At 49.0% G+C, this 26288-nt stretch overlaps 10 protein-coding genes across 10 annotated transcripts; 5 read left to right on the plus strand and 5 right to left on the minus strand.

Moving 5' to 3' along the window:
- Positions 1-3130: 3130 nt before the first annotated feature.
- On the minus strand, positions 3131-4979 carry N7516_004535 (uncharacterized protein; the record flags this gene model as incomplete). The annotated part of the gene is made up of 6 exons (XM_057217255.1): positions 3131-3617; positions 3672-3850; positions 3901-4018; positions 4077-4549; positions 4609-4855; positions 4951-4979. The coding sequence occupies 6 exons, from the start codon at positions 4977-4979 to the stop codon at positions 3131-3133; spliced, it is 1533 nt and encodes a 510-aa protein (XP_057079138.1).
- An 828-nt stretch (positions 4980-5807) lies between these two features.
- Positions 5808-7052, plus strand: N7516_004536 (uncharacterized protein; the record flags this gene model as incomplete). The annotated part of the gene is made up of 5 exons (XM_057217256.1): positions 5808-6074; positions 6136-6316; positions 6376-6548; positions 6601-6700; positions 6751-7052. The coding sequence occupies 5 exons, from the start codon at positions 5808-5810 to the stop codon at positions 7050-7052; spliced, it is 1023 nt and encodes a 340-aa protein (XP_057079139.1).
- A 180-nt stretch (positions 7053-7232) lies between these two features.
- N7516_004537 (uncharacterized protein) lies at positions 7233-9066 on the minus strand (the record flags this gene model as incomplete). The annotated part of the gene is made up of 7 exons (XM_057217257.1): positions 7233-7607; positions 7732-7915; positions 8016-8094; positions 8144-8389; positions 8474-8654; positions 8705-8908; positions 8956-9066. 7 exons carry the CDS (start codon positions 9064-9066, stop codon positions 7233-7235), a joined length of 1380 nt encoding a protein of 459 aa, XP_057079140.1.
- Positions 9067-9342: 276 nt separating this feature from the next.
- On the plus strand, positions 9343-10310 carry N7516_004538 (phytanoyl-CoA dioxygenase family protein; the record flags this gene model as incomplete). Its single annotated transcript, XM_057217258.1, has 3 exons — positions 9343-9370; positions 9682-9929; positions 10008-10310. The coding sequence occupies 3 exons, from the start codon at positions 9343-9345 to the stop codon at positions 10308-10310; spliced, it is 579 nt and encodes a 192-aa protein (XP_057079141.1).
- Positions 10311-10410: 100 nt separating this feature from the next.
- N7516_004539 (Phytanoyl-CoA dioxygenase) lies at positions 10411-10605 on the plus strand (the record flags this gene model as incomplete). Its single annotated transcript, XM_057217259.1, has 2 exons — positions 10411-10429; positions 10499-10605. 2 exons carry the CDS (start codon positions 10411-10413, stop codon positions 10603-10605), a joined length of 126 nt encoding a protein of 41 aa, XP_057079142.1.
- A 466-nt stretch (positions 10606-11071) lies between these two features.
- On the minus strand, positions 11072-13696 carry hxB (putative molybdenum cofactor sulfurase protein (HxB); the record flags this gene model as incomplete). Its single annotated transcript, XM_057217260.1, has 3 exons — positions 11072-11957; positions 12008-13541; positions 13594-13696. The coding sequence occupies 3 exons, from the start codon at positions 13694-13696 to the stop codon at positions 11072-11074; spliced, it is 2523 nt and encodes an 840-aa protein (XP_057079143.1).
- A 1646-nt stretch (positions 13697-15342) lies between these two features.
- On the minus strand, positions 15343-16001 carry N7516_004541 (mitochondrial 54S ribosomal protein mL59; the record flags this gene model as incomplete). The annotated part of the gene is made up of 2 exons (XM_057217261.1): positions 15343-15384; positions 15447-16001. The coding sequence occupies 2 exons, from the start codon at positions 15999-16001 to the stop codon at positions 15343-15345; spliced, it is 597 nt and encodes a 198-aa protein (XP_057079144.1).
- A 443-nt stretch (positions 16002-16444) lies between these two features.
- On the plus strand, positions 16445-18815 carry N7516_004542 (putative mRNA splicing protein (Prp39); the record flags this gene model as incomplete). The annotated part of the gene is made up of 4 exons (XM_057217262.1): positions 16445-16516; positions 16580-16795; positions 16866-16969; positions 17441-18815. The coding sequence occupies 4 exons, from the start codon at positions 16445-16447 to the stop codon at positions 18813-18815; spliced, it is 1767 nt and encodes a 588-aa protein (XP_057079145.1).
- A 1163-nt stretch (positions 18816-19978) lies between these two features.
- On the plus strand, positions 19979-22935 carry prp28 (mRNA splicing protein PRP28; the record flags this gene model as incomplete). Its single annotated transcript, XM_057217263.1, has 4 exons — positions 19979-20260; positions 20343-22288; positions 22356-22588; positions 22850-22935. 4 exons carry the CDS (start codon positions 19979-19981, stop codon positions 22933-22935), a joined length of 2547 nt encoding a protein of 848 aa, XP_057079146.1.
- A 7-nt stretch (positions 22936-22942) lies between these two features.
- N7516_004544 (M1 family metallopeptidase) lies at positions 22943-25912 on the minus strand (the record flags this gene model as incomplete). Its single annotated transcript, XM_057217264.1, has 3 exons — positions 22943-23068; positions 23154-25524; positions 25581-25912. The coding sequence occupies 3 exons, from the start codon at positions 25910-25912 to the stop codon at positions 22943-22945; spliced, it is 2829 nt and encodes a 942-aa protein (XP_057079147.1).
- Positions 25913-26288: the final 376 nt, after the last annotated feature.

Raw genomic sequence — 26288 nt, forward strand, 5'->3', positions numbered from 1 at the left:
ATTTACAGACTTTCTCCCTTCAAAAGGCTCGCTTCTACCTAGGTAGTAACCCAACTCCACAACCAATATACACCCTTGGTAGTAAGTATCCAGCCTTGCGTACGTAGGTCTATTCCACAATGAAAAAGAACACAGACAAAATTTGCAGTGATATGAGGTATTTCCTAGTCCACGTAGTTCCTCATCGACAAAGTACCTAATCTAATCCCAGCGATCAGACCATCCTTAACCGTGGAACCGCACGTCTTAATTTGTCACGGTGACCATGACGCTATGTCATATCCCTGGACCTTTCAGTAGATCCCAGGCTAGGCCTTGCGGAAACAGGTACTTCCTCTCTGTTTGGCCTTTGAAATTTCGTAATCTCGTTGGTCTCGTGCGTTACCTCAGGATCATTTCCGACTTGTGCTGACCACGCAGAATAGCGTTCCTTAGCTAACTTACAATTCGAAAATTGTGTTGTCTGGTGTAAGCAAGTTAGTTTAGTTTCGTCTAGATTTAGATTTCGTGTTGAGGGAAATTAAGTTGAAATTGATGTGTCCCGTGCCCTGCGGAACTGGTTGCTGTCTTCTCGCCCCTGCTTGGACAGATTAGGCGCTCCCGGGATTACGGGTCAACGGCGATCGTGCAGGATCGACATTCATTTCTATCTTTGTTTTATCGAATGCACTGCCACTGATATCCTACAAGGCACTAGCAATGCTATTACGGGTAGTACTTAGCGTAGCTTAACTACAATTTCTATACACAAACCTCAACCCAAAAGACCAGCAACTCCAAAAGTAACCAACAGAACGGGAAAAAAAAAAAGAAAAGTGTGACCTGCCGAATCTCAGATTGCGGGGTTAAGGTTGCAGCTGGCAAGCCAAGCCCAAATTCTAATTGGCCAAACAACAAACTAGCGCCCGCACTGACCCATGAAAAGTAAAGAATCCGTCCAGACCTCTACCACGGTCGAATGCCAAGTCTGAGGGCAGCGTACCAACGGTTGAGACCTGGTTATTGTCGGCACACAGCAAATCTTACAGGGTAAAAATCAGTCTTGAATAAGAGAACTCTAATTCTTCTCGTCTGGTGGAGTAGGGATCCCCGTGCAGCTCTAACGGGGCCAGGTCCAGTATCCACCCACGGGCTCCCACGAATGCTTGCCTGGATGTGGATTGACACTAGAGTTCTGTATGGTTGGTTCCAGTTGGATTGCATTGCAACACTGGCCCCGTGCACGCTCGTGGAGGGGTGATTGGTGGCGATTTTGATTTTTCTGTTTTTATTTCTTTTCGCTTATCAGGGTTAACACTGGTCTTGTGGCTTGAGGGCCCAGTGGGTACCCTGTCAGATTGTGCTGGAGTGACTTCCAAGGTTGATGATAGGCCCATGGGTGGTGATAGTCATGGTGAGGGTCGACATGATAGTCCTAGGGCGCATGATTCGTGCCTCGTCTTTTTCCTTTTGGCCTTGGATGGTTTGACTCGGTACCCCACCTTCTATTACCAACCAGGCCCATAGAGCCCAGATCAAAATGGGGCGCTATCTTCGTATATTTTGTATTCGCTGTTGGGTCGATTGGCTGCTTCGTATATACCCGGCCAGGACTAGTAACTATGTCGATATCTCGAATCGACCAAGCTGATACCTCAATATTCTCCCGTGGTTGTAAATTGTACCAACCTCAAAATGACATAAACTTGATCCTGGCCAAGCATCCTCTCTAAACCAGATGCCCAAGTCCTTCCTGGTACATACAGCCCTGCAATATCGCCCAATCACAGTTCCCAATTCGCCCGGAAATTCCCCAGGGGTATCTCCATGATCAGCATCTAGTCCGGGCTCTCGGTGTTTAGTGGAGCAAAGTGGCTGCATCTGAGACCCGACCGAATGGGCAATGTGGGGAACGAGGCGAGGTGGTTGTGGATGCGTTTGTGCGAGGTTGCCCACCTGGGAGGACCTTCCCCGGATTTTAGAGATCACGATCTTCGTCTAAGCTCATCATTTCTTTGAGATCAGTAGAGACAATCGTTTTTGTTTTTGTTTTTGTTTTTTTCATTGTGCAATAGTATTTAGGAGATATTGATATCGCTAGTTTGTTTCAAGTACAATCAATCAACTTGTGGCATAATCCAGATCAGTATCTCTGGTATCTCGATCAAGCCTAGTTCGAATTCTAGTAAGCAATATCTTCTAATCCAAATCAAAATGCAACCAATGTTCCCAATCCGGCGGTGCCACAGGGTTAGCTAAAATATGATGGGCCAGTGAGAGGCTGGAAGAAGCCAAATCCCGGGAATGTACCAGCTTACGCCAGATCCATACACAGCCCAGAGCCCGACAGCCGATCACCGCACCTAGCCGAGTCATGCTGAAACGCAATTCAACGCAAAATGCCATCTAAATGACGGCATAACAGAACACGAGGACCAAAAGCACGTCGATCTGGTATCGGACTTGTCCGCTCATGTTCAATGCGCAGGAGTGGATATTATTGCGTGTGTGGGAGTGTTCGTGCCGCTGGACAGTGGTGGATGGGACACAATAAGACTGCTTTATGGATGTCGGAGATATTTCTCCGGATGATGGGTTGGAATGGTATGCAATTAGAGAGCTATTCTCCGGGTTTCTGCCTGTGGAGATCCATTCTTGAAAATCGATTGGATATTCGGATCCTGTCCGTGCTACGATGGAAGGTTTGCCGATCAGACATGGAGACGTTGGGTTCCGTCGGCATTGTCCGATGATTGTTGGATGTATAGATCTGGTTGATCTAATAAGGTAGACTCAAAATTCAGACACGAAGAATTGCGGAGTGTAGCAAGACGCAAACGAGGAAGTACGTATGGAGATAGTCAATCGAAGTTGTTTGGTAATGCTGATCCACAATGGAAATCATATCCGCTACTAAAGACGATAATGAGGGGCTGGCCAAGTTCGAAGGTCCATCCGCTTGCCTCCTGTTCTGTATGACCGATGAAGTGTGACAATTATCCATAACTAGTGGGGGTGATTAACATTGGGTTTGGCACAGACCCAAGCATGTCGGACAGAGCGAGTGTGTACATCGGGTTTCAAAATACAGGTAGGTGTACTGAGAACATATTCTGCAATCGAGCCCAGGTGTAAAACACAGTGTATACTTTTACATGCCACCACGGCTGAAAAGCTCTCGGCCAATGTCACCGCTGCGGCGGACACTCTGGCTCGACGAACTACTGCGTCGGCGGCGGCTACGAGACTCCGCGGGGTCAGCTGGGTTCAGCCCGCTGGCTCGGGCATGCAAGTTCAGGATGTCAGTCAAGCTGACTACTCCGGCTAGGCGCCCGGACAGCCGGGCTCCGTCTAGAGCGGAGGAAGGAATAGAATGGGAGATGGGCGTCGCCACTGCGACCGGCACACCTGGGGCTGGGTACGTGTAGGGTAAGTTAGGAGTTGGTAGATGAGGGGCGGGATATTGAGAGGGCTGTGCATAAGGTGCCACAGGTACAGAAGGAGATGGCGGTGGTGAATTTGCAGTATACGATCCGGTAGGTGGGCTGATGCTGTTGGAAAGAGGGATGTGTACTGAAGACTGCGATGGAGTTGGAGGTCCTGATGAGGCTGGAGATAATGGATCGGTCACCCAGAGCCTAAAGCAGCAGTCAGTACATCTTCCGCTTATATCTCAAGTGTGTTATAGTTACCGATGTGCTCGAGTTGCCACGATCTTTGCGACTGTGTGGGCGAGTGTAGATCCAGGATTGACGTGGAAAACCGGGAATGAGTCTTTACCCTCTATCAACCCCCGTGTGGACAGGATGACCGAGATGAAGTGAGTGCAGGTGTTTTGAAGAAGTGGCAATGAAGATGATCGGGTCAGAAGCTACCAAATCGTGAGTAAATTTTGCCAGTCAAGATGGCTCCGTCACATACCTTGACATCCGCTGTGGAGATATTCCCAAGTACGTTTAAGTAGTTATCAACAACCGCGATCGAGGACATACCCTCGTTGTTCATCACATGCAGAGCATCAGAGAGGGGCTTATCACCACTGCAAATGATAAAATGACGGTTAGATTGCTCTTCCAGAATTCACCAAAACAACTTACTTGATGGAGATCACTTCTTGAGATCCAATCACCAGGTCACGCAGAGCCTTCGGGTAAAGCTCTTCAATGATCGGGAAGCTGCGGCCATTTTCCCAGAGGAATTTGACCAGCCGAAATTGGCTGAAGATTCCGACCACTTCTTGATCGTTTGACTCATTGACCACCACAATCCGGTGAACACCACCACCAAAGATCTCAACTGCAGTCAAAACATTGGCCGACGCCGGCAGGTTGATCAGCGGCTCCTTCTCCATACCAAACTTCTTGACATCCCTCAGTGGAATGGGCACGCCATCGTGAGCTTTCTTGGCTAGCTCTTCATATGAAGCTTGATGTGCTTCGTCGGGGTGTGTAAGGCCCGCTGCCAGTAAGAGATAGGAGTTGAGATCGGCATAGTCGAATGTGGCGACGGCAGAAGTGGCTTCAGGGGTCTCACGGATCAACAACACAGCCGCACCTGAATCAATCAAGATCTAGTTGGACGAGCATGTTAGTCCAAGGAGAGGTAGTATTGCCTTTGTGATGTACTCACGTTTGTCGCCTCTTCAATGCCCGTATCGAGCTCGACAAACTTCAGGTCATCCGGGCTGACCAGCTCGCCAATTGAGATCTCTCTCCAATCACGGCCAACAAAGGCAGGGTCGCTAGTCTTCGATGGCGGGGGATTGTCGATGAGGCTCTGGATGGCGGATTGTGGGAGGGAAGGCTGTCGGCGTGCGCGGGGGAGCCCGGTGGGCCGCGAAGCGACTCGCTCAAGCTTTGTCTGTGCTGGTGGTTTGCTGAAACGCGGAGTTTGTTTCGTGTAGAGGGAGAGCGGGATTGGGTGCTGGGTCGCGGAGAAGCAATGGATGCATTATTGAGGGAAGTGTCGGACCCTTCGCGGGGGTGGAAGCGGTCCGCCATGTCAAAGGTTCTCGGGATATTATCCAAAGACAAGAATGGACAATATATTGCGGAAATGTGAAATGCAGGTTACTTGATCCTTCTGAGGTCATCAGGTGATGTTGATCATATTAAGTGGGTCTTTAAGCGGGGTAGATCATCGAGCCAATCAGAATAGACCAATAACAATGGCATAGTCTATAGTTACAACCACCACCAAGGTAACTAGTTAGTTACCTCAAAAGTACTCGATGTTCTCTCTGTCGGGTTCTTGAAAGCAATAATACGGCATAAGATTGCTGAAGATGTTGAAATAGTCCAAGGGGTAAGGTAAAATATACTAATGGTCCTACGGGATCATTGTGCTTGCAATTGACCAAGGCGTCGTCGGCTGTGTTTTAATGATTAATCGACAATAGCTCGGGGTTAAAAAATGACCGGAAGGCCGATGACTGGTGATGGTAAATTCGTACCCCTTGATTTCGGATCGGCTGATTGGTTTGACTCAAAGTCGGCGCTAGGGGGAACCTCTTCAGAACCCAGCATCTTTGGTGGCTTGATCGAACTAGCGGTAAGACGTACTGTATGTACTTGTAGATGAATGCAGTGCGTTATTCGGGCTCTTATTAAGAGCAGTCTATAGCAGGTGACTCCACGTACTCCACTTATTTCGTTTGCAACTATTATTAGTCTTGAGGTATGTGGGAGTGGGAACACAGTTACATAACTCGACACTGTGACTGACATATTTGATGGCCCTCTAATTTAGGCGACTTGTCATCTACCTGATTTTCAAGCTCATACCTTATTTTCCTTTGGTATCTGGATACACTTTGATTGTCGGACATCATGTCGGATGTTAAGGACACAATCCCTCGAGGTTCTAAAATCCTTGTGACTGGAGCTAACGGCTTCATTGGTTCCCATGTGGTCGATCAACTATTGAGCCTAGGCTACTTGGTCCGCGGTAGTATTCGGAAGCCCAAGCCCTGGTTAAATGAGCTCTTCGACCGAAAATACGGCAAAGGCAAGTTCGAAACTTGCGTTGTCTCGGACCTCACCAGTGGGATTGAATGGGAGGGGGCAATCAAAGAAGTCGCAGGAATTATCCACGTCGTGCGTACTATTAATATGAACAAGCAAGAAAAAAAATAAAAATTTACCTGACATCTCACAGGCCGCTGATCTATCGATGAACCCTGACCCGAATATAACCATTCCGCATGCCATAAAAGCAACAGTCAACCTTCTAAAAACAGCTTCGCAACAAGCTATAGTTAAGCGTATTGTTCTGACCTCATCTTCAACCGCCGCATACCTACCGAAGCCCAACGAAGAAGGAATTGTGCTCACCACAGGTGCGGAGGCGCTATGCTATCTACGATCTTTCAGAACTCCGGCTCTAACTAAGTTTTAGATACATGGAATGATGCTGCCATACAAGTGGCTTGGGATGAAAGTATTCCTCGTGAGGGTAAGGGATACATTGTATACGGGGCCTCTAAAACAGAAAGCGAGCGGGCAGCATTTAAATGGGTCAAAGAAAATGATCCTCCATTTGTTCTAAATACGATCTTACCCGGCATCACTGTGCGTCATCCTCACTCATATTATGAGAAATTTACTAATGAAAAATTCGCAGTTTGGCAAGATTCTTGCTCCGGAGATACGCGGTTCAACACAGTCGTTCATCGGGAATATCCTTAAAGGAGATGGGGCAGCACTTGGGTCCCTTCCTTCACGTAAGTATAAGGTGAAAATGAGCAGCGGAAAATACTAATAGCATCTATAGAGTGGTATGTTGATGTTACGGACGTTGCGAGACTACACATTATTGCCCTTCTCTTGCCATCGATAAATTCCGAGCGAATTTTCGCATTTGCGGCCACCCATACCTGGACCGATATCATCAGAATCCTACGAAAGCTTCGTCCCGATAATCTACTGATTCCCCCTGAACCTGAAAATGAACCTCGGGACTTGAGTGATGTGGTGCCTTCTAGACGGGCGGAGCAGCTTCTTAAGAGCTACTTCAATCGGTCGGGTTGGGTCAGTTTGGAGGGAAGCATCGCCGAGGGTATTTCTGGGGCATAGTGATCTGAGGTATCCAATGCGTGTGGCGAATACGTTTCTTTGTAGTGAAATGGTCACTATCACAATCCAGATAGCAAATATACGAACTTGCTAGGGAAATGTTAACTGAAACCGCTGGTTCCTTTATTATCATTGACCTGGACCACAGTTGTTATCTGCCTATGTCGATAATCTTTCAGATTAATTGTCATCAAAGCTCGTCTTTGCCACATATAGCCCCTTGTTCCCTACCTTAACGTTAGAGTATGGAAGCTCGGCAACAGCTTCATGTTTCCTATAGAGCTCATCTGTTTCAATGCCCTCAAGTGTTTGATTCTTGGTCTCGGGTATCAGCAAGGTCACAAGAGCAGTGAGCAGCATGATTCCCGAGAACAATCCAAGGACACCCTCCAAGCCAATTGCGTCTTCAACAGAACCGAAAGCAAATGCAGTTATAATGGCGCCGTATTTTCCAGCAGCAGCAGATATTCCATGTGCGGTGCCTCGAACACGCGTTGGGAACACCTCCGTGGGGATCAAGAACGTCGTGCAATTAGGACCAACAGTCAGCAAAAACTGCGAGAGGGCAAATATAACCATCAAGCCACCTATCGGGGTGTGTGCGCTTTGTGTGCTAATTGCCGGCCCATATAGCATAAAGGATGCACACCAAGATAGAGGTCCAGAATTGTTGGCGTACACGACCGATGCGATCAGGAAGGAAGATGCCGACGTAGAATCCAGGGAGATATCCTGCTACCTGTATGATTACATTGCCCACAGCGGTGTTGTACAGTGTCCTCCATGGTGTTTCTCCATGGGCATAACCGATTCTTGCCAGTATAATACTTTGGTTGAGATTGACACCATAATAAGCGATATTGCTATGTGTATTAGTTTGGGGGTTGCTTCTTCTTCTGATGGCTATTGACTTACAACAAGAACCAAGAGGCTGCGGTTGCAAACAACACTTTTGCATGTTACCAGTGACTGAAGTACTCGCAAAAGTCCTCCCACTGCTTCTTGAATGTACGATTCTGCCCGGCAGTATCATCACAGACATCTAAACAGCATTAGCTATCTTCAAAATACAAAATTACTCACACTCTCACATTGCTTGTAGGGCTGTGTCTCCTTGATCGTTAACCGTGCATAAAGAGTGAACAACGCTGGCACGATTCCAATGCCCAATAGCAGACGCCAGACCCATTCCAGATGGCTCAGGTTATCGGCTATCGACCCCTCGAATGCCTTGAGCAAGATCAGAAACACGATGCTGGCTGTAATATTGCCGAGGCCGATATTCGAGAAAACAGTCAACACTTGGATAGCACGGGAGCCAAATGGTGACTTTTCTGCTGATAAAGATGAAGATAATGGACAGTCTTCCTTGAATGTTAGACCCGTTATACACCTTTATCCCCAAGAAAACATGGACTTACCAGCCCCAATTCCTACTCTGGTCACAACACGGAATATTGATATCCATGCCGTCACAGACTGGGCCGACATCCGATTCCAAGGCAACAAGACTACCATCAGGGTTCCAAATAGAGTGAGGAGAAGTTCTTTTCCGTAAATAATATGACGGCCCCAAACATCGCTCAGAACTCCGAAAAGAAGCTGTCCAAATAGCGCTTAGCCATTACATGCGCACCAACCAGCGTGCACACCTTCTCGCTGAACCCAATATGGCGCAGATAAGACTCTCCCAGAGCCTCGTGGCTTTGTCTTCCAATATACTTGCCGTCAGGAGTGATCATTTTGTCCATCTTCTCGGCCGCAGGGATAAACCGTCCGACATCGTGCAAAAGTGCAGCCAGGATGACCTCGGGGTCATTTCCATGTTTGGGGGACTGTGTGGCAAGATATGCACACTGTAGCGAGTGTTCTAGTTGAGTTACTTGCTCGCCGAGATAGTCACCCTGGCCTGTGCGTGCAGAAATTGGAACAATGTTTTAATGGTTGCTCGAGTATGTTCCTCGACCGAGGCGAGAGGTTTCTCAGTCCAGGAGATTGTCATCTTCATGTTCATGTGGATGGATATTTTCGATTTCGAGCTCAGAGACGGATTGAGTCTTAAATAAATCCCTCGTGTAGTGTCTTTATATATTAAACGCATTACAAGGCACGAAGTCCGTCCACGTGTTGATGGTCTAACTTGCCCTAATGATTCACAGACTAGTCGTTTTCCAAGTCTTTTTAGACGTCTTTTTTATATATTTTGTCTTCATTTGTGTGGCTATAGTATAAACGGCTTAAAATGTACAAACCCACGTTTCTATGTATAACCCTTTGATATTCTCCGAGAATGAGTGACCTCGGCACGAAGCCCGCTGGTCTGTGCTGCATCCCAAGGGTCTCTGTCTGGCTTCGGGACTGACACCTTCATTTAATCCCCGAAATTATTGAGAAATACGATGAGGACTAGCTCATGGGGGAGATCGAGGGCCGAGTCATCGGAATGGCCCCGCAGTAACGTTAGAAGAAGCCAGAGGTTGACGCATTTCGAAACTATTAAAAGCTCGCTGGTTACTACTTTTTCCCTTCATCGGGTTATTCAAAACTAAATCATCATATTATCTGCTTGCCAATCTGTCGTTCCAACGAATTTACTCCAAGCTATCACCTCTCACACCTAAAAAAATAGCTTCTTACCATGAGAATGGTTACCTTCTACTACGCGCCGACGAGCATAAACTCGTCGAACCCACAGAGCTCAAGCAATGGACGCAAGAAGTCCAAACCTGGCCCCGTGTCAAGGGCAAATGGATGCCCTACGACGAAATCAACATCAACGGTGAACGCCAACTGATGCGCACGGAAAGGTTCATTGATTACCACCCCAAGTTCAAGTCACTGGTCTGCGGCGAGCAGCTGGCCGGGATTCTGAAGGCAGTTTCAGGCGATATATCTTTCCCAGGAATACGGAAACTCTGTCATAATATTATGCTAAAACCAAGCTCTTAACTATAGGATATGTTGCTCTTCAAAGAGAAGATCAACTACAAACAGCCCCAAGGAAACGGATTCCAAGTGCACCTCGATGCACCAGCCTACGATCACATCGGTCGTATCGAACACGTTACCGCCAACATATCTATTGATGCTGTGACTCCCGAAAACGGATGTCTGGAGGTTGTGCGCGGGTCACACAAGATGAAAGTTGAATTTGCAGATGCTGGTCGAATTACGCCTGAATGGGAGAACGCGCACGAATGGACTTCCGTTCCACTTAATGCTGATCTTTGGGTCACATCTCGCCCATCGCTCGGCTGAGAACAAGACTGATAAGAGTCGGTCGAGCCTTTATGCTACCTTTCACTCAAGGAGTGACGGGGAGGATCTTAGGGAGCAATATTACAAGCATCGGATAGAGATGTTCCCACCTGAGCACGGTGAGTTATTCTTTGAATGAGTAGATGTTCAGATGAATGAGGGCGAGGTTGCTGATATATATATCCTAGAGCGCGAGGATGGCAAAGATTACTCTAAAGGATACCAGACCTATGGCTTTGCGGCGCCTTTCACCAAAGCCCAGGAAAAGTTTGCTGCAACTGTTGATGTTTCTTAGCCAGTACTAGCTTGTATAGTTATCACTTTCACGTTTATCAATTTCAGAATTTATTGGGCAACTTTGAGTTGAGCCAAGTCTTTCTATATATTTGATAAACCTCTTGAGAATTTGAGAATGTTAGGCCGAGAATTACCTCCTACCAGCAGATGAAAACGGAAACGTTCAACCGTCTTCGTAGCGCAAAGACGCTCGAGATTCTAGAGAAGTTAATGTGAAATTTACTGAGGAAGTTTATGGAGAAACCAAGCAGTAGAATTCGTGAAGGTAAAAGTGGACGGGAGAGAGAAGAGAGAAGGAGAGAGTTAATAACTAGACAAACCACAAACATGTATTTCGTAAGTAACTAGAGCTGCACACAAGGTACATAGTATCTATATAATGGCACTATCAAACACTCTAGTCCACCCAGAAACACGAACTAAACAACCATAATATCAAAAAAAAACCAAACCCATTTAAATACTCAATCATCCTGATATGAGGGCACAACCACATCTCCTACCATCAACGTCCTGCGATCGGGTAGTTCCGAGTCAAAGCCCTCTAGTTCCTCAGGAGAAATTGCAGAATATTTGCCAAATTTGACCTTCCCGTCGATATTTCGAGTCTTAGCGAGCGTTGAAAACGGCTCAGCGTGTCGGACACCGGTAAACTGGTCTATACAAACCATTTGACATCGCTGGCATGCATCGAGAGCATCGAATCGAAGCTGGTCTGGTCCAATTCGAAGTGATGACCAGCGATCCTCTGCATATGGTTGTTCCACATCGCCACGGTGAGCAAGTCGTTCAGCGACGACAATGTTACCTCGGAAGACGTCTGCAGCAACAGTCTTACTACTGCCATGCTTGGTGTTTGTTTTGATGGTCTCATTTAGTCGATTGACAGACGAACGCGAGACAATGAGAATTGGCGACTCGTTGGATAACGTGATTTGTGTCTGGCCACTCTCACGCGCCGGGGGAGGAAACTCAGGTGGGAATGAGCCTGGCATGATCAGTTTGCGGAACCGGTTCTTCCATGTATTTGGCATCCGTTGCATCCGTGAGTACCGGCTGGCGGTCTGTGTAGGGAATCGTGCGAGAGTACATGGAACCCCCAGGAAGTCTGAGAAGAACGCCGAGACCACTGGGGACGTATAGGCATGGAGAGAAATTGGGTCGCCGCAGACTGTTGTAGGCTTTTTGGTCGAGCTCGGACAGAAGGATGTGGAAATAACACTTGTGTCCTCCCAGCCAAGTGAAATCTCAAGGCTGACCTGATCCGGTGCGGTGATTGCGCCACAAGTAATGCGGAGAACTCCTTTTTCAATCTCAATTGAGGGTCGTATCAGGCACATACGAGGGTACCTACTAACGTTAATTTAGGAATCCGCACACTTTGTTTGAGCATAACATACCTTTTCTGGTTCAGGGCTGCACCGGTCCCTTGATGAACCAAACACCACTCTCTGTCCCAGGCCAGTCCCTCTTTCTTCACTTCCCAACGCTTTCCCTCGGGGATCTTGAAAGCACCGCAACTCTTGATTGGGAAGACTGCTAAGCTTTCAACATAGAAATGAGGGGCAACGACCTCATTGTCTTCTGTCAGAGGATCCAGAGTAACTATAGGTGGACATTTCTCCACGTAAAACTCCTCTATAAAGTTTATCAAGGAGTCGATATCCTTCATATTTGTCGTGGCACCAATACTGACACGCAGAATTCCTGTTGGTCGCCCTCCAAGAACATCATGGTTATCACCACAGCGCAATCCAGCAGAGTAATGCCGGCGAAGCTCGGGTCCAGTCCAACCAAGTGACGAGGCAGTTCCTCCTGGATTGCAAACGGACCCAGTGCGTATCTGCATGTTTTGCACCGTAGCCAGTTTTTCCACCTCAGTTTTGGGAACCCATTCACCACGACTATTGCAAAGATTGAACGCAATAATCGGGCCTTGAGTATGTGGATTACCATATGACGAGGTGTGCGACTGGTAAATCTGACATACTTTTCTCTCATTGAAATGTGCCAATGAAGAAAGTCTATCATAGACTTGCTTTGCGAGGAACGAAGTATGTACCGAAATGTTTGCCATGGAACCAAACAAGCGCCAGTGGGTGTCCAATGCTGTGTCCAGAGCTATGATACTATGGAACGGGAGAGTACCATCCTCTAGCCGCTCATGGACTGAGGTTTCCTTTTTCGCATGCCATTGCACCCCAGTGGCCAGGACCATGTCGACGGTGCCTCCGCCAAAATACTTCCGTCGCTCAAAAACCCGTGCAGCACTTTTTCGGACGATCAAAGCACCCAAATCGGGAAATCCAAAGATTTTGTAGAAGCTCAGGACAGTGAAGTCTGGGGCAGATGAGGACGGGCCCAGATCAAGTGGAGCAGTTGATACGAGCGACGCAGCGTCAAGCAATGTGTATGCATTTGCTCCGCTTTGGGTTGTTGCGGATCGCACCTGCTCACACCATTGCATAGGCAGACGCCGGCCGTTCATATTGGATTGGGCCGGGTATGCAAGTAGTCTGGGTGCTTTCGACTGGTTGCCAGCCAACTTTGTAATCTCAGCCTCCATCTCATCGTCATTTTGAAAACACTGATAGCCCATCTCGGCTAGCTCTCGTACCCCGACGATACTGGTATGAGCATCAATGTGGTAGCCATACCAAAATCCTCGATGGTCGGAGTCCCGGAGTGAGTCTGCGACTAGCTTAATTCCGGCAGTTGCGTTTGCCACAAAGACAAGGTCAAATTCATCCGGGTCCGCATTAAAGAATCTCAATATGCGGACTCGAACATCTTCGGTTCTCTGTGTAGCAAGCTGTGATGATACAGACATCGAATGAGGGTTCCCGAACAGATTAGAGGTAAGATCACGCGAAAAAGCCTCGATCATGGACTTGGCATAGGGTGTTGTCCCCGCATAGTCCAAGTATGTTGTTCCTAATAGAGTAGTGGTCAGCATGAGTTGAGTGTAGTAAATGGGCATTTGTACCATTTAGAAGAGGGTACTCTTGGTCTCGGATTATGTCCACATCGGCGGAGTAACCTTGACTATACTTGGAATGAACTGATCCCTGAAAGGTTGGTTTCGCCATTGTTGAAGTTCAAATCCAAGCAGACGCACTCCAGGGTTTGTTGTAATATGTTGTACCTTGTTTGAAATCAAGGTGGCAAATGTTCAAGGATATATATGTCTAGCAGCACAATCAGCACATAATGAATATCTGAGAGATCCAAAAAAAGAGAATGTATAGCTGTGCGACTGTGCAATATCAAATGGAGTTGAAGGAAGAGGGGGGAGCCTCACCACATATAAGATAGCAGACAGCTATATTCTCATCGGAGGTCACCGATACTAACAAATCAACTAGCCCGGGTCTGGTTTCCAGTCCACTGCAAATGGATAGGCTATCGGATGTTTAGGGAAAAAGCACATTCCCAAAGCCTGGTAAATGGCCTTTATATGTTGTTTTCAGCTTCTCGAGGTGTGCTGTGAAGGGACAAGGAATGTCTCGAGATAAGATTCCCCTCACATGTGGCCTGTGATGTATTGGCCGTGGCAATAGTTGTTGATAGAGCTTCACTGGTCCTGTCGATTGTTCTCATCCTACCACACGCACTGTTTGGCACTATATACACGACGATCTATATCCGTTGGCCCTGGGCCCCACTGCATCGTGACGCTCATGCACTCCATGCATAATATCAGAGTTACTATACCTTTTACGGTCACGGAAAACCTCATCGGGGAGACATGTTTGCATCAGCCGACAGATTCATGAGTACTATTGAAGTTAACGATCGAAACCCCCACATTCTACTCCGTAGCACACAATCACATTGATCGATATAGGCTTTCAACCAACGATTCTGCATATGAGGCACCTCTTCGATCATGATATCTCACAAATACCAATAGCGCCGCCGACGCACAACGATCAACCCAACTTGCATGGGTTTCTAGGATCATGCTAAAGCTAAAGCACCTACCTTCAGTCTCGTCACATGTCAGCTTACCAACTCGGCTATTCATACAAAGAAAGAGTGCGCCTAATTTTTGTCGATTTCATTGGGCTGAAACCTATAGCCATAAGTTGAGCGAAAGACAACTAAACAATTCATGTTAGCACATCCGAGTTAACTAAGTGCCAACGCTGAAAATGTTAACCTTGTAATTGTGCAAAAAGGGCCTGGAACAGCGCCACTGTAGTATTACAAATTGTTTCTGAGGCTGAAGTGATCAACGCCACGATCGATTTACGATTTACGATTTACGATCGATGATCTTCGCCACAATGATATTCGCCACAATGATCTGCGTGAGGTATTTTCTATACGGAGTACACTAGTATTGACTATGGTTTCTTTAGGTTTCACCTCATCCTAGCTGCTTATGGTCCGCTTGGGAATTGCCCGCAAGATTTAACTTGTTTAGCTGGGAGTAAATAGGTATCTTATTAATGTTGAGGATAGAGAAAGATAACACCTGCCATATACATGTAAATGATTTTCTTGGGCACCATTGGGCGATGTGACCGTAGATTGTATTGTACAGATGGGATTGATAGTATACTTCAAAGACAAAACTCCGTCCCAAGCTCCTGCTATTATGGCTCGTACAAGTATTTGTGTCGATCCGGTTCGCATGGGAATCAACAGAACATTGAAAAACCAGAAGGAACAAACTGGCCAGAATAAAAGAGAAACAAGATGCTGTGATGTGAGGCGATGGGGCATCCCATTACCGCTTGGGCCATTGTCTCCAGCCACGGCCATGACCTCTCTGTTGCGCCGAGTCAGCATTGCTCTAACCACTTCAACGGGAAAGACCAATTGAGTACTAACCTGCTTCCACATCCGCACCATCTCTGGCATTCCTTCCATTGCCTTGCGACGGTCCTCGAGACGTGACTCCATGGTACGCTCCCACTTGTGACCCTTAACCTTATGACCAACACCCGTTCCCTTAACCTGCAAGCCACGCTCTGCGCGCCGTGTCTCTTTGAATTCAGGTGATTTGCGGCTGGGAGGGAGAAGTGCGCCCACATTGTATTTGATCGCCAATTTCATCAGATCCGCTTGCTGGCGCAGCCCATATCTCGGTGCTTCCCATTTGCCGAATCGCTTATGCGGAAGAAATGGATTGCGGAGTTCCTCGCTGGTAACGAGGAGTGCGCGCGAAGGAGTCCAGCCATGCTTTTTCTCTCCCGGGGCACCCTTCGCATCACGGTCTGGTGTGTATGGAGATTCTACCTTCGTTGGTACATAGCCCTCTCCATTTGCAGGGGCAGGACGGCGGACAGCTGCGGAGTGGACTTGTGGAGGATAGCGAGCGAAGAAATTGACTAGACGTTGAGGAATATTTTCCAACAGTGCACCTGTCTGCTTCGAAACCGACATGATGGATAGGTGGGTTGTGATCCTAGTGTGCACAGGTGGTTCTATGGTTGTTGTGAGTTGTCCTGCTCAAAAAGTTGATACCGCCCGGGCCCACGCCAAGGCTTTGAAATTACCTACGCCTCAGGCGTCACGGCATGAATTAGTATTTGCGCCTTGTTTCTAAGGCGCCAATGGGGTTTTCCGCCAAGCCCGAGCACAAACATTATACACACCGCCTTGGCCCGCCCGTGGGCGGTAGACTGGATAACCAAATATCCCCGTCGCCTCAGGCATCAAGAGTTCCTATCTTCGGCCTTTTCAGTCTCGTTCCAGCCCCAGAATTTCTTCCCTTCAGAATCCTCATTGTTACCATCACTGCTATTTTATTAGGACCTGCAATCTTGTTCCTCTAGTTTTATTCTGGGATCTCGACTTCTCGTGCGCATCCTCAGCACTGCACGACCATGGCCGACTATCATCAGTACGGAGGCTCCGAAGAGGAGGATGCGGAGATTAGAACACTCGAGACCGAGCAGGTACGTGTTCCACACGCATTTACAAACTTCCCCCTCGTTAACTGACGTGTTTATCCTTTACAGCTTGATGATCCCGACAACTTCGAAACCTGGGAGAAGCTGGTTCGCGCGGCGGAGGCCCTTGAGGGTGGAATAAATCGCAATTCCAGCCCCCAGGCCATCACAACCGTCCGCTCAGTTTATGACCGGTTCCTCGCCAAGTTCCCTTTGCTCTTTGGATACTGGAAGAAGTATGCCGACCTAGAGTTCTCTATCACCGGCACTGAGGCCGCTGAGATGGTATGCATGCGCAACCCTTTGGCACCAGCCTCTTCTTTTCCATGGATTCGTACTAATATCGTCGCTCTAGGTCTATGAACGAGGCATTGCTAGCATTTCGCCGTCTGTTGATCTTTGGACCAACTATTGTTCGTTCAAGGCAGAGACTTCGCACGATCCCGACATCATTCGAGAGTAAGTGAGAGTAAAGATGGTCTTCTTCCCTTTCCCTATAACCGTTACCAACGCAGCTCGCGAAAGTTCTCGTGGTGCTGGTCACATGATTCCTGGATATTTCAATATCCAGTTGGTTTCATTGTTGATGGGTGAGAGACTGCTCGCTGCTTTGCTCCCCCTGATCTAAGTGGAGTTTACTTCTCACCCATAGCTCACTCAGGCTGCATTTCTCCTTTGATTGGCCGAGTCACCACCTTCCATTGAAGACCAATGGATAGTCCCGTCTCGATTGCCATTTACGGAGCACCGGATGTCCACCTATCCCTTAGCTTCATCCACCACACTCATTTGATTACTTGGGGTTTCACAACCATGCAGAGTTTCCTGCTCATGTTTGCCATCTTCAATATCCCGTTCCTGTCTCCTACCGCTCCTATCCCACCTATCAGGCCCATGTTTCTGCAGCATGCTAACTTAAATACCCACCAGGCTTTTCGAACGAGGTGCGAGCAGTGTGGGTCTTGATTTCCTTTCCCATCCCTTCTGGGATAAGTACATTGAGTTCGAGGAGCGAGTTGAGGCCCACGACAAGATCTTTGCCATTCTTGGACGTGTCATCTACATCCCAATGCACCAGTATGCTCGTTACTTCGAGCGTTACCGTCTGCTGGCGCAAACTCGCCCCGTGTCCGAGCTCGCTCCAGCAGGGACCATGGCCTCATTCCGCGCTGAGATCGAAGCTGCATCGTCCCAGCCGGCTGCTGGTGCCAAGGCTGAGGCCGAGATCGAGCGGGATCTCCGGCAGCGTGTGGACAGTTTCCACGTCGAAGTTTTCACGAATACCCAAGCGGAGACAACCAAGCGCTGGACTTTTGAATCGGAGATCAAGCGTCCCTACTTCCATGTTACTGAGCTCGATGAAGGCCAGTTGGTGAACTGGAAGAAATATCTTGACTTCGAGGAAGCCGAGGGTTCGTTCTCCAGGACTCAGTTCCTGTATGAGCGGTGCCTGGTCACTTGTGCCTATTACGACGAGTTCTGGCTCCGATACGCTCGCTGGATGGCTGCTCAGCCTGACAAGGAAGAAGAGGTACGGATCATATACCAACGTGCCTCGTATCTCTACGTCCCGATTGCCAATCCCACTATCCGACTCCGCTATGCCTACTTCGAAGAGGTGTCAGACCGCGTGGACGTGGCGAAAGACATCCACAATGCCATTCTTATGGAACTCCCCAGCCATGTCGAAACGATCATCTCCCTCGCCAATATGTGCCGTCGTCATGGTGGTCTTGAGGCAGCCATTGAAGTCTACAAGGCACAATTGAATTCGCCAGACTGCAACATGGCCACAAAGGCTGCCCTCGTTGCCGAGTGGGCCCGCCTTTTGTGGAAGATCAAGGGCAGCCCTGACGAGGCTCGCAAGGTTTTCCACGAGAATCAGCATTACTATCGCGACAGCCGACCCTTTTGGGCAAGCTACCTCGTCTTCGAAATCGAACAACCCACCAGCGCGGCTACCGAGTCGGTTCAGTATGAACGTATCAAGCAGGTCATTGCTGACATCCGATCCAAGAGCATTCTGGGACTCGATGCTGTCATGGAACTTGTGCAAATCTACATGACATACCTTCTAGAAAGGGGCACCAAGGATACCGCGAAGGAATATATGACCCTGGATCGCGAAATCTATGGCCCTTCATCCGTTGCTTCTGTTCGGACTGGCGGCAATGCGGCGGTGGACCCCTTCTCTGCAAACGCGTTTTTTCCAGTTCAAACGGAGTCCTCACTCAATGACCCCTCGCCTGCTGCAAGGGCATATGCCTACTACAAGGAGATCGCACCGAACGGTACAACTGCTTGAAACCCAATAGTCATGTGCACGGCCCCTTAAGCCGATGACTTCAAGTATGGATACGTTTCTTCACGAATGGGTTGGTTTCTGGAAGTTCTGCTGGTGCCTTTTCTTTCGGTGTTTTTATCTTCGTTACTTACCCTGGCATATTGATTCACCTGGGTGGGTGAGTTCTTTTTTCATGTAGTATCATCCCCCGTTGCCCGTGTTGGGCAACCTTCCCTTCCCCCGTTGTCTAGCGATTTTGACGCAACTTAAGACAGCTTCTTCTCACTTTTGTCAGATGTACTGGTGTCCAGTCCCTTCTCGGAGCTTGACACAGATTTGTGGCCAGTCCGAGATTGGATCCTTCGGGACCAATTGTATTCTAATGTGGCTTGTTTTTCCACTGAAAATTAATTTTCAATTGCTTCAAATTGATTCGTCGGCTAGTGTATCAACGTTGTTAGACTTACACGCAACGATAACTAGATTGTTGCAGTCAATTGTAGCTGCATATTGCATAATCCTTTCGGCTTAATGTAGTTGCCCCAGTTCGACTACAAGGGCCCTGCATAGCGCTCACGTGTCGTCATTGATACCTTTATGCCTGGATTTGGCACGGCAGAAAAATAAAAATACCTGAATTGCTATTACAGAGCCCTTAATAAGCAAAGTACCCTGGTTCTGATAGCCTTAGGTAGAGAAGAAAAATGAAGCTTTTCATACCATACAAAATCATGCATCCTCACTTTATGGGGTGGTTTACATTGCACTTTGTTTAATGAAGCTTTTTATGCTATACAAAATCATGTATCCTCACTTTATGGGGTGGTTTGCATTGCTTCATTATATAAAGTGCAATGTAAACCACCCTATAAAGTGAGGATACAATCGGGCCTAGTTAGTAGTTAATCCGTGCCGGAGTACACTGTATAGAGCGGTGTCAAGAGCGGTATGACCTTAAGGCTAAAACCAGAAATTCAGGCATCAATGACTTCATGCGACTCGTGAGCGCTGTGAGCGCTGAGATCACATGGAGATAGTAGATAGTAAATAGATGATCGCACGTGATGTGTTCACGTGACTACGCGTTTGGCTCTTATCATATTCCGTAGAAATTCAATATCACTTCCTTCTCGTCTCTTGTTAAGTGGTTTCATTAGCCCTCATTTTTCCCACATACACAAGTCATGACCAACGGCTCTGAGGGATTCCCTCCACTCCCTCCCCCAGATCCAGTGGGACGCCCGCCCAGCCCGCCTCCGCCTCCCCCAGAAGACTTGGCCGCTCCTCCACCGCCGCCAGACAGCCTCGCCCCTCCACCTCCCCCGGATGATGTGCCACCCCCGCCCCCAGTTGAGACCCAGAAGAAGCAGAAGCTAGGATGGGGCGCAAAGAAACCGGCTGTCACTCCGCTGAGTGTGGAGGACTTGATACGCAAGAAGAAAGAAGCAGAAGCGGCAACGGCAAAGGTAAGCCTTTCGTACTCTGGGGACGATGAAATACGTGAAGTAAGATTTGGTGGCTTTTACTTACATTTACCTCTTTCTATAGCCTAAATTTTTATCTAAAGCTGAACGAGAGAAACTCGCGCTGGAGAAACGGGCGCAAGAGGTTGAGGCAGAACGGCAAGCCAAGGCCCGCACCAACGGCACTGATCACAACGGTTTCCCATCTGAGCCGCCATCCGTGAGGCCTCAAGCGCCTCGCAATATCCGGGAGGAACGTCATGTACCCACCGGGCCGCGAGCGATGCGCGATGAAGCTTCAAATGGACGTGGTGGTATGCGGAAAGGAGGCCGACAGCACAATCAGTACAAACGCGACCAGGATATGCCGCCACCCGCATCCAAGGCTAAAGGCGAAAAGCCTTTAACGGAAGAAGACGAAGCTACAGCCCTGGCGACGTTGACCAAGCACCGATACATGGGAGCCGACCAAACGTCTAACTTCTCGGCAAAGAAGAAGCGCAAGCGTACCGCAGACCGCAAGTTCAACTTTGAGTGGAACACCGAGGAAGACACAAGTGGCGACTATAACCCCCTATACCAAAAACGACAAGAAGCCAACTTCTTCGGCCGGGGGCGTTTGGCAGGCTTTGGCGATGATGTTGCCGATGATGTCGCGCGCAAATACGCCGAAGCATTGGCGACCCGCGACCAGGAAGCCGGTAGCGCGCGAGCCCAAAAGATGCTGGAAATGGAACGCCAGCGACGTGATGGTAGTAGTCGCACACAGATTGACAAGCATTGGAGTGAGAAGGACTTGAGCCACATGCGCGAGCGAGACTGGCGTATTTTCAAGGAAGATTTCAATATTGCCACCAAAGGTGGAAGCGTCCCTAATCCCATGCGTTCATGGGAGGAGAGTCTATTGCCAAAGCGCTTGTTGGAGCTTGTTGACCGCGTCGGATATAAGGACCCAACGGCTATTCAGCGCGCTGCTATCCCCATCGCTATGCAGTCGCGTGACCTGATTGGTGTCGCCGTGACAGGTTCCGGTAAAACTGCCGCATTCCTACTCCCACTTTTAGTCTACATCTCGGCGCTACCACGGCTTGACGAGAACGAGTGGCGCAAAAACGACGGACCATACGCTATTGTTCTAGCACCCACACGTGAGTTGGCGCAGCAGATCGAGATCGAAGCCAAAAAGTTCACACAGCCCCTTGGATTCAACGTGGTCAGTATTGTCGGTGGCCACTCGCTTGAAGAGCAAGCATTCAGCCTGCGCGATGGCGCCGAAATCATTATTGCCACCCCTGGTCGTCTGGTCGACTGTATCGAGCGTCGCATGCTGGTCCTCAGCCAGTGTTGCTACGTGATTATGGACGAAGCAGATCGCATGATCGATCTTGGATTCGAAGAACCTGTCAACAAGATCCTCGACGCCCTCCCCGTCACGAATGCAAAGCCCGATACAGACGAAGCAGAAAATTCAACCGCAATGAGCCAACACCAGTACCGCCAGACCATGATGTACACAGCCACTATGCCTGCAGCAGTCGAGCGCATTGCTCGTAAGTACCTCCGCCGACCAGCCATCATCACCATCGGTGGCGTCGGTGAAGCCGTCGACACAGTTGAGCAGCGCGTGGAGATGATCTCCGGCGAAGACAAACGCAAGAAGCGCCTCGGCGAAATCCTCTCATCGGGCGAGTTCCGTGCCCCGATTATCGTGTTCGTCAACATCAAGCGAAACTGTGACGCCATCGCTCGCGAAATTAAATCAATGGGCTTCTCCTCGGTTACTCTACACGGATCCAAAACCCAAGACCAGCGTGAAGCAGCGCTCGCCTCCGTCCGCAATGGCTCGACAGAAGTTCTCGTCGCAACTGACCTCGCTGGAAGAGGTATCGATGTGCCGGACGTGTCACTGGTCGTTAACTTCAACATGGCAACATCCATCGAAAGCTACACTCACCGTGTCGGTCGTACTGGTCGTGCCGGAAAAAGTGGTGTTGCTATCACCTTCCTGGGCAGCGAGGATAGCGATGTCATGTATGTTACACCCCTTTTCCTCCCTTTTACATTCCCTCGTGGTCTCCATTTACTAATCTTTCTACAGGTACGATCTCAAACAAATGCTAATCAAATCACCTATCTCGCGTGTCCCCGAGGAACTACGCAAGCACGACGCGGCGCAATCCAAGCCCTCACGCGGTCCGGGCGGGAAGAAGATCGAGGATAGTTCTGGGTTCGGAGGCAGGGGGGGTGGGCATAAGCCTCTCTCCTATACTGCTTTCTGTATTATCTTCCATCGATACCACTCCTCTTTTTTCGTCTGCAAGGTGTTCCAGTGTACGTTTGGCCAGGATGGCCATATGAGGTGTTTTTCTAGCAAATCAAATACGCCATTCATGACCCTGAGAGGCTTTTATGCCCTTTGTCTCAAAAGTCTAGTCGCCTGTTATTGCAACCAGGATAGATACCTATCAATCTAGCCCTAGTCAATACAAGCACTTAGTCTACATATTGAATAATTGAGTAGAGTATGATTTTAGCTCAGAGAAGCACATCCCGTGCGCTTTCTGTAGATGACAACGTAATAATAATGTGCAGTCGAAGGAAAGTTCGAGCTGCGAGCTCTGAAAGACCAAGAACCTCGTGCATCCAAGAGATCTATGAACATTATTCAGTCACTTTGACCTAGATTTACAGCTTGCTCTGGAGATAGCTGTTGCTACTCAGCCACTGCTCAACATCGGCACGGTCACGCTTGAGCCAGTTGATCTTGGCGCGGATGGCGTCAAGGCTCTGCTCAACGGCACGGTCGAAGCCCTGCGAGAAAGATTCAAATTAGTAAATTTTTACAAAATTATGGATTTCGGTGGAATTTCGGTCAGGGCTTTGGTGAGTAACTAACCTTAGTGTCCTTGGAGGCGAAGAAGTCCTCGACGTCCTTCAGCTGCGCCTCAGTGCAGAAACTGGCAGTGGTGAGCTGGACGACAGTGCCCAACATGCCGAGGCCGGGAGGAAGACGCTTGTAGATGTCATCCCAGTTAGACTTGAGCCAGTTCCAGCGGCCCTCGATACCAGCCGGGTGGCTGCGGAGACCGCCAAGGGGCATATAAATATCCTGGCTCTTGACCTCGTCGCTCATGGCAAGACCAAGAGTGCGCTTGATAAGCTCAGGGTCCTCAGAGGCACCGAGGCAGCGCAGGGCGGTGGTCTTCTCGTCCGAAGTCGGGGCGTTGCGGGAGCGGTCCAGGACCACTTCGTACTCCTTGACACCACCGTGCTTCAGGGCAATGGTGAAAACACTACCACGGATGTTGGGGTGGATGGCGGAGAGGTCGCCGGCAGCGTAGCGGGTGAACATGTCCAAAGCGGCCTTGACGACAACGGGGTCCTCGGCCATACCGGCAGAGCCGAACATAAGGGCCTTGAACTGTTGCAGAATGTGGTCGTCGTTCTCAGGGAACTCCCAGCCGATCTCATGGGCCTTAGGGGCAACAAGCGCGCGCTGGAAGGCCTTAAGGGCGTCTTTTGTCTTGTCATCCTCGAAGAGCCAAGCAGCACGCAGGGTGCCAATACGGGTCAGGATCTCGTTCCAAACGACAAACTCTGACTCGGTATCGAGACCCTGGAGCAAGGAAAGCATACCAGAAGTGCGCTGGAAGCCAGAAGAAGCCAGGGCACCCGAGTCAGCGATCATGCCGGCACGGTCCTCGACACTCAGGCGACCGTCACGAGCAGCCTTGCCAAGCTTCTTAAGACGCTCAGGGCTGTATGAAGTGCGGAAGATGGCAGAGTGATCAGCGTTAAGCTTGAAGAAGTCCAAGTCAGGAACGGGGAAGTCACGCTCGCGCTCAGTCAGCATAGTCTCTTCATCAATACCTTTCTCCGTGCGCAGACCGAGCATGACAGGGAAGAGAGTCTGATCTTCCTCAGGACGAACGTCACCGGTACGCAGGAAACGGTTCTGCTTCACGTGAATGGAAGAATTTTCCTTGTTCTCGGTGACACTGAGGACAGGGAAGCCAACGTTCTTGGTCCAGATATCCATGACGGACTGCACGGGCTTTCCGCTAGCATCAGCAAGAGCAGCCCACAGATCACCGGTCTCGGTGTTACCATAGGCGTGCTTCTTAATGTAGTTGCGGACACCCTGGAGGAAGACATCTTCGCCCAGGTACTTTGAGATCATGCGCAGGACGGAGGAACCCTTGGAGTAGGAGATAGCATCGAAGATCTGGTTGATCTCATCGGCACGCTTGACGGGCACCTCAATGGGGTGGCTACTACGCAGCGAGTCAAGCGAAAGAGCGCTCTGCAAGTTGTCGATAACGTAAGTCTGCCAAACCTTCCACTCTGGGTAGAAGACGTTGCAAGAGTACCACGACATCCAGGTGGCAAAACCCTCGTTGAGCCACAATCCATCCCAGAAGTCCATCGTAACCAAGTTTCCGAACCACTGGTGAGCCAACTCGTGCTGGACGGTTTCAGCGATGCGCTCCTTTCGGGACGCGCCACTGTTCTTCTCGTCCAGCAGCACATCGACAATACGGTATGTGATCAGACCCCAGTTCTCCATAGCTCCGGCGCTGAAGTCAGGCACGGCAACCATGTCCATCTTTGGCAGAGGGAAATCATTATCGAAGGCCTTTTCATAGAAGGCGAGAGTCTTGGCAGCAAGCTCCAATGAGAAACGGCCGTGCTCAATATCCTGGTCCGGGGTGGCGTACACGCGGATGGGAACCCGGAAGTTCTTTGTCTCAATGTAGTTGAGATTTCCGACAATGAAAGCAACGAGATAAGTGGACATGAGGGGCGAAGTGGTGAATTTCACAGCCTTCTTCGCACCACCCTGGATCTCGGTCTCGGTATCAACATCCATATTGCTCAAACAGGTCATGCTCTTATCTGCGACCAAAGTCACGGTGAACTTGGCCTTGAGAGCAGGCTCGTCGAAACAAGGGAAGGCCCGACGGGCATCCGTCGGCTCCATCTGAGAAGACGCAATGTACTTAGTCTCACCATTCTCTTTGTATGAGGACCGGTAGAAACCAGCCATGTTATCATTGAGAATACCAGTGAAGGTAAGCTTCAACTGGGCATCTGACCCCGCAGCGAGGGCCTGGCCGAACTTGATGGTTGCGGTCTGGTTGTCCTTGTTGAGGGAGATTTCAGGCTTGGAGTCTACCACCGAGCCCTTAGCTGAAACAACTGCGCTGTGGATTTCAATCTCGTTGGAATTGAGGGTGACAAAATCGGTGTCTTCGTTCACATCGAGGCTAGATGTAGATGTTAGTGATTTATACAATTATGCCCATATGTGCAAATGACATACTCAATGGTGACAGTTCCCTCGTATGTGAACTTCTCAAAGTTGGGGTCCAGTGTCAAGTCATAATGCTGGGGCTTGACGTTTGTAGGTAGGACCTCACGTCCTTGGACGTTGGTTGACCCGGAGGTATCCCGGCGTGAGCTACACATTCTGCGGTAGGAACAGTATCGTTTGGAGGTCTGTAATAGCGGAGAAGGAGAGCGGTGTTGAGTAATTGATCTAGGAACTGAAGCTTGAGGAGAGCGCGCGGAAACAAAGAGGGGGAGGGGAGATCTGGCGGAAAGAAGCGGTGGCTTTGCTTGCTGCAGAAGCACACGCGTGGAGAAGCGGCGCATCAGCTCCACGAACCCGAATACCGGGAGAAAAAAGAAAAGGAGAAGGAGAAGGAGAAATAAAAGAGGTATTAGTATTAAATAATTAAATAGAACCAAATGCGAGATCAATTGAACCACGGACTCGATAACAACGGTCAATGAAGAAAAACATGAGATCAGAGTCCGGCAGATGGGAAGGCGGTGAATATCCGTCCATCTTCTGCTTTTCTTTTTTTTTCTTCTTCTTCTTTTCTTTTTCTTCAACACGCAACTTCACCCAGTGGATGTCTAATTTCTATATGACAGGCAACTGATTGGAAATGGCTTTTATGCTGTTTTATTGCAAGACAATATACCAGCAAGTTTGAGGGGCTCATGACAGTTTCAATCGATTCTC

Source organism: Penicillium verrucosum, assembly GCF_028828655.1.
Source record: "Penicillium verrucosum strain IBT 35672 chromosome Unknown utg000001l_segment0_segment0, whole genome shotgun sequence".
Classification (NCBI taxonomy): domain Eukaryota; kingdom Fungi; phylum Ascomycota; class Eurotiomycetes; order Eurotiales; family Aspergillaceae; genus Penicillium; species Penicillium verrucosum.